The 6497-nt window shown below is 47.0% G+C and overlaps 1 protein-coding gene across 3 annotated transcripts in view; it reads left to right on the top strand.

Moving 5' to 3' along the window:
- Nucleotides 1–347: 347 nt before the first annotated feature.
- The window catches only part of suds3 (SDS3 homolog, SIN3A corepressor complex component), a 65916-nt gene continuing 59766 nt past the window's right edge, over nt 348–6497 (top strand). For 2 of the 3 annotated variants that reach the window (XM_078226983.1, XM_078226982.1), the window contains exon 1: nt 348–686. In XM_078226983.1, the coding sequence (XP_078083109.1) occupies nt 575–686 (112 nt within the window). In that variant the 5' untranslated portion in view covers nt 348–574. The remainder of the gene's footprint in view (nt 687–6497) is intronic. The other variant, XM_078226984.1, reaches the window with a different exon arrangement.

The following is a 6497-nucleotide window of genomic DNA, read 5'->3' as shown; positions in this document are numbered from 1 at the left end:
CCAGCAGTAACAGTAACAATGCTGATGATTGACAGCTCCAGCAGTAACAGTAACAATGCTGATGATTGACAGCTCGAGCAGTAACAGTAACAATGCTGATGATTGACAGCTCCAGCAGTAACAGTAACAATGCTGATGATTGACAGCTCCAGCAGTAACAGTAACAATGCTGATGATTGACAGCTCGAGCAGTAACAGTAACAATTCTGATGATTGACAGCTCGAGCAGTAGCCCCAGCCAGCAACAGTAACAGTAACAATGCTGATGATTGACAGCTCCGGCTCGCGCTGCCGGGGCTTCGCTTCCTGGAGCCCCACATGCTGGTGCCCCCCCCCTCCCCCCTTTTGCTTAGGTGGCCCGATCACTGCCTGACAGCCGGAGCTCAGCTCGGCGACCGGAGGTGAGGGAACTCCCTCTTGTCACCAGGGTGCGAGTGGTGGAGGGTTGTCGTTGTGTGGTTTTTTTTTGCCAATCCGGTGGTCCGCTGTGGTTGGTTGTGCGAGGCCCAGGCAGGCGGGCGGGCGGCGGCCCGCGGGTTGCTGTGGGGGAGGGGAGGGCGGCTTGGCGGGGAAGATGTCCGCCACTCTCCTCTCGCCCATCGTAGATTATTACAACGATGAGGAGGAGCTGGACAGCGTGGACGAGGAGGACGAGCGCAGTGTCCGGGGCCGCGACTCGGACGAAGGTGAGTTTGGATGAAAACCGGGGGCTGGAAGGCGGGAGGTTGTTGCCGCCTGATGGCCGAGGCCTCATGTGAGAGAACCGGGGGATGGAGGGAGGCTGTTCGCTGGGAAACCGGCCCCAGAGACAGACCCGGGGGAGGTGCTGCTGTATAAAATGGATGACTTGTTTACATCTTAGTTGGAGGAGAAGAAGGTGAGGAGGGAGAGAGCCGGCACAAACTTTCACAACATCTGCTGGAGACAGACTGCTAGCTAGCCAACTAAGGCTAAGTTTATTTATTAGTGTCACAACTTCATTAACACTGCAATGAAGTTACTGTGAAAACCCCTTCATCGCCACACTCCGGCGCCTGTTCGGGTGTACTGAGAGAGAATTTAGCACGGTCAATGCACCTAACCAGCACGTCTTTCGGACTGTGGGAGGAAACTGGAGCACCCGGAGGAAACACACACACATATGGGGAGAACGTGCAGACTCTACACAGACAGTGACCCAAGCCGGGAATCGAACCTGGGTCCCTGGCACTGTGAGGCAGCAATGCTTGCCATTGTGCTAGCTGCACTCCTTGCTCTTCCATGAAATGCTTATTTATTATTAGTGTCACAAGTAGGCTTACATTAATGTTGCAATGAAGTTACTGTGAAAATCCCTACTTACATGTACAATTGCAATGTCCTGGGTCTTTCCTTTTGCTTTCCCCTTCTCGCAGACTGAAGTTTAGGGCAGAATTACATGAGCCGTTTTGTTATTCTCCAGGACATTGGTCAAGTATTTGTGGGCCTAGGTATTGATTATTCGATTGTGGCACAGTGGTTAGCAGTACTGTCTCACAGCATCAGGGGTCCAGGTTCGATTCCTGGCTTGGGTCACTGTCTGTGCGGATTCTGCACGTTCTCCCTATGTCTGCGTGGGTGTCCTCCGGGTGCTCCGGTTTCCGCCCACTGTCCGAAAGATATGCTGGTTAGGTGCATTTGCCATGCTAAATTCTCCCTCAGTGTACCTGAACAGGTGCTGGAGTGGCACGGTAGCACAGTGGTTAGCACTGTTGCTTCACAGCTCCAGGGTCCCGGGTTCGATTCCCGGCTCGGGTCACTGTCTGTGTGGAGTTTGCACATTCTCCTCGTGTCTGCGTGGGTTTCCTCCGGGTGCTCCGGTTTCCTCCCACAGTCCAAAGATGTGCGGGTTGGGTTGATTGGCCAGGTTAAAAATTGTCCCTTAGAGTCCTGGGATGCGTAGGTTAGAGGGATTAGCGGGTAAAATATGTGGGGGTAGGGCCTGGGTGGGATTGTGGTCGGTGCAGACTCGTTGGGCCGAATGGCCTCCTTCTGCACTGTAGGGTTTCTATGTTTCTATGAGTGTGGTGACTCGGGGATTTTCACAGTAACGTCATTGCAGTGTAATGTAAGCCTACTTGTGACACTAATAAATAAACTTAAAATTATTGGTGTGACATGGAAGGGAATTGCATGTCACTTGGTGCCTACACCACTGTGTAGCAAGGTTTCCTGGACACCAATCAGGATTCCATTCAATTTCTTCCTCTCTGGCATTGCTTTTTGCATTCACGTAGCATCTTTTGCCATAGAAGAATCATAGAATCCCTACAGTGCAGAAGGAGACCATTGGGCCTGCACCAACAACAATCCCACTTAAGCCCTATCCCTGTAACCCCACACATTTACCCTAGCTAATCCCCCTCACTAAGGGGCAATTTAGCATGGCCAATCCACCTTTCCCGCACATCATTGGACTGTGGGGGTAAGCTGGAGCATCTGGTGGAAACCTAAACAGACTCCAGGAGAATGTGCAGACTCCACATAGACAGTCACCCAACACTGTAATTGAGTCCAGGTCCCTGGCGCTGTGAGGTAGCGGTGCTAACCACTGCCACTATGTCTTTTAGAAATGTCCAAAATAATTTTATATACAGTGAATTGCTTTGAAATTGCAGATGTAGGCAAATGTAACCAGTGTGTTGACAGCAAGGGTGAATTGTTTGTTTCAGTACCAATAGTCAAGGGGGTAATATTGATCAACACTTTCCTACTTTAAAAAAAATGCTGCAGCACTTTGAGTGTCCACCTGAACTGTAAAGACAAGGAGAAAAGACACTTGTTCAATACAGAGGAGACAGCACTTTGATAATGCAGCACTCTTTCGGTACTTCATTTGTTTACCAGACTAGATGATGGTGGAATGGTAGATGTGGAGTAGGAAAAGGAGCAAAAGCTGAGAGCAGCAAAAGGCATCTGTATTCACAGTGGAGGAAGAACTCAAAATACCAGCTGTGCAAGGAAAGCCTTAAAATTCAATCATGGGGAAGAGGTTTTTGAATTTGATGCACAGTTTTTATGAGAAGAGAAAACAACAATACTTGAGGTAGACAAATATCCAGGACATGAAATTGCCTTCGTAATCTTCGAAAGAGCTCTTAATTCTGCAATTGTGCTATTGGGTTGGAAAATTGCAAGTATCTCATCATTATTTAAGAAGAGAGTGTGAAAGAAACTATGCAAGTACAAACTTGTTAGTAAGAGATTTCTGGAGAAAGTACTGGAGAAAGGATCTGTCGTTTGTGACAGAGTGATTGAGCACTTAACTAAATTCAAACTAATCTGAAAGGTCAGCAAAGATTGTAAAGGGTGTGCCTTGTCTTACTATTGTAGTTGATTTTTTAATAGGTTAATGTTGTAAATAAGGGTGTGTTTATGGATGTTGTTAAATGGACTGACAGAAGACATTTAATATCACATGAGTGGTAGCAAGATAGCAAATGCAGAGAGTTTGGATGCAGCCAATTGACGTTGGTAAGAAATTGGTTCCAAAGACATTGGAAGTAAAGTTTTAAGTTATTTATTGGTGTCACATGTTGGCTTACATTAACATTGCAATGAAGTTACTGTGAAAATCGCGTGGTTGCCTGTTCAGGTACACTGACGGAGAATTTAGCATGGCCAATGCACCTAACCAGCATGTCTTTCAGACTGTGGGAGGAAATCAGAGCACCTGGAGGAAACACATGCAGACACGGGGAAAACGTACAGACTCCACACAGACAATGACTCAAGCCAGGAATCGAATCTGGGTCTCTGGCGCAGTGCTAATCACTGTGCCACCGTGCCACCCCATAACGAGTATGTACTCTAATTGGCAGAATGTGACAAATTGTTTTCCACTGTGAGCTGTACTGGGGCCTCAGCTTCTCACCGTATTTATCAATAACTTGGATGAATGAATAGAAAGTTGAATATCAGAGTTTGCACCAAGTACCATGTTGAGAGGTACAGGGAGTATTTAATTTATTTCAATTTACTTCTACATGGAAAAGAGTGAAGTCATCCACTCGGGATCTAAGAAAAACAAATCAGTATTTTCTGAATGGTGTGAAGCTAAGAACTGTGGGGGAGCAAAGAGATTTAAAAGAGCGGCAGGTTCAAAAAGCTATCAAAATGTCAAGTAGAATGTTGACTTTTATCTCAAGTTGGGTGAAAGACGAGAGAGCAAGTTATGCTTCAGTTGTATAGAGCCTTGGAGTACTGTTTCCACTTTTGAACATTGAACTTCAGGAAGGATATGTTGGCCCTTTATACCTGTCCAGGAGTGTTGAAACCCTGGGATGGCAGCATAATTGGAGTTTAGCAGTGGAATGGAGAAGTTAGGAAATTGACAAGGGGATGATGTTGAGCTGGGGAAGTGATCAGGACAGAAAACAAGAGAGATTCTGATGTAGAGCAGCAGTCGTGGAGCATATCTGAATTTGTTGCTGAGCATTGGTCAAACAAGGAGGAAGAGAATGCTTTTAAGATTATTTGTGGTGTCCTCTGCTTAAACGCACAAACATCTCATCCTATCTTGATGCCTAATGTCCAGTCCAGTCGGAAGGATACTGAATGTTGTCCATTTGATTTAAGACTCTATCATAACTGATGCTGTCCTTTTCTCACCTGGAATCTACATATTGGATTTTATAGCAAAGGTTACCTCGTGGTGATTAGTGTGGACTTCATCTTTGATATTTGATTTGATTTGGATTTGATTTATTATCGTCATGTATTGGTATACAGTGAAAAGTATTGTTTCTTGCGCGCTATACAGACCAAGCATACCGTTCATAGAGAAGCAAATGAGACAGTGCAAAATGTAGAGTTACAGTCATAGCTAGGATGTAGAGAAAGATCAACTTAATGCAAGGTAGGTCCATTCAAAAGTCTGATGGCAGCAGGGAAGAAGCTGTTCTTGAGTCGGTTGGTGCGTGACCTCGGACTTTTGTATCTTTTTCCCGATGGAAGAAGGTGGAAGAGAGAATGTGCGTGGGGTTCTTAATTATGTTAGCTACTTTGCCGAGGCAGCGGGAAGTGTAGACTTGGGAGTCAATGCATGGGAGGCTGAATTGCGTGATGGATTGGGCTACATTCATGACCTTTTGTACTTTCTTGCGGTCTTGGATAGAGCAGGAGCCATACCAAGCTGTGATACAACCAGAAAGAATGCTTTCTATGTTACAAGTGTAAAAGTGAGAGTCGTAGCTGAAATTTCCTTAGTCTTCTGAGAAAGTAGAGGCGTTGGTGGGCTTTCTTAACCATAGTATCGGCATGGGAGGACCAGGACAGGTTGTTGGTGATCTGGACACCTGAAAACTTGAAGCTTTCGACCATTTCTACTTCATCGCTGTTGATGTAGACAGGGGCATGTTCTCCACTATGCTTCCTGAAGTCGATGACAGTCTCCTTCGTTTTGTTGACATTGAGGGAGAGAGATTATCTGTTTGTTGTCCTTCCCCTGCTGCTGCTTCCTAGGTTGGGGACTTGGTGGAGTGGGCTGGATGATGCACCATGAGTTGGCTTCATGCGCGGCGGTGGGCGTTCAGCTTGCGACCGATGCCATCCATGAACTCAAAACAATTGTGTTCGAACCCCACGTCACGTGATTTCAAGGAGGCAAAACCGTGCAGTGCAATCCCATCTGAGTGTACCCCTGCTCGCATGGAATTTCACATTAGCCTTAAACCCAGACCCTCCTTCCCGGGGCTGACGCCCCACAGTTTGTCAGTTGGCAGAAATACTCTCCGTGCCCTTTGCCACTGCACGGAGGTATTTTCTGTATGTGCTGCACGCATTCCACTACTGTACCCTCACCTGCCACCTGGACAAGTCTTGGTGGGCCTTGTTGTCGTCCAGCAGTGGAGGTCCCTCTACAGAGGGATCCTCCCCCACTACATCAGGGACCTGGGGTGGAGGTTACGGCACACAGCAGTACCATGCAACAGTAAACTTCCTCAGAAACTTGCCCCTTTTTGTGATCTCGCAGAGTCTGTGGATTATGTCTATGTTACGGTCAAGGCTCCAGTTCCTTTTTAGTTATCTAAAAAACCTTTTACTGATGTTCTGTTTGCATTTTAGTCCCACGTTCCAGATTTACAGGGGAGTTGGGGCGGGGCAGGGGGGGGGGGGGACCTGCTTCTGGGCCTTGCCAAACGTGCTATAAACAGTTCCAGGCACTGGGCGACTGAGAAGGTCATTCAACCTGACTGTCTGCCCCTCTACCATGGCTATATTCGCAGATGGGTGTTCCTGGAGAGGGAGCATGTTGTGTCCGAGGTCACCATTGAGGCTTTCCTTGCCCATTGGGCACAGTAGGGACTGGGGTGTATTATTGACCCTTTAATCACATTTTGGTTAATGTTTTAAGTTTTCTTTCTGCTTCGCTTTTTGTTTTGGGTGATTCCCTTTGTGGGCTGCCCTTCTTGCTTTGTTTGTTTAATTTGATTTGCATCAAAAATAAATGCCCCTGCTTCCTAACCAGGGGGTTGCTA

The sequence above is a fragment of the Mustelus asterias genome, chromosome 13, assembly GCF_964213995.1.
Source record: "Mustelus asterias chromosome 13, sMusAst1.hap1.1, whole genome shotgun sequence".
Classification (NCBI taxonomy): domain Eukaryota; kingdom Metazoa; phylum Chordata; class Chondrichthyes; order Carcharhiniformes; family Triakidae; genus Mustelus; species Mustelus asterias.
Note: the sequence above shows the minus strand (reverse complement) of the source record. Positions and strands in the feature narration are given on the sequence as shown.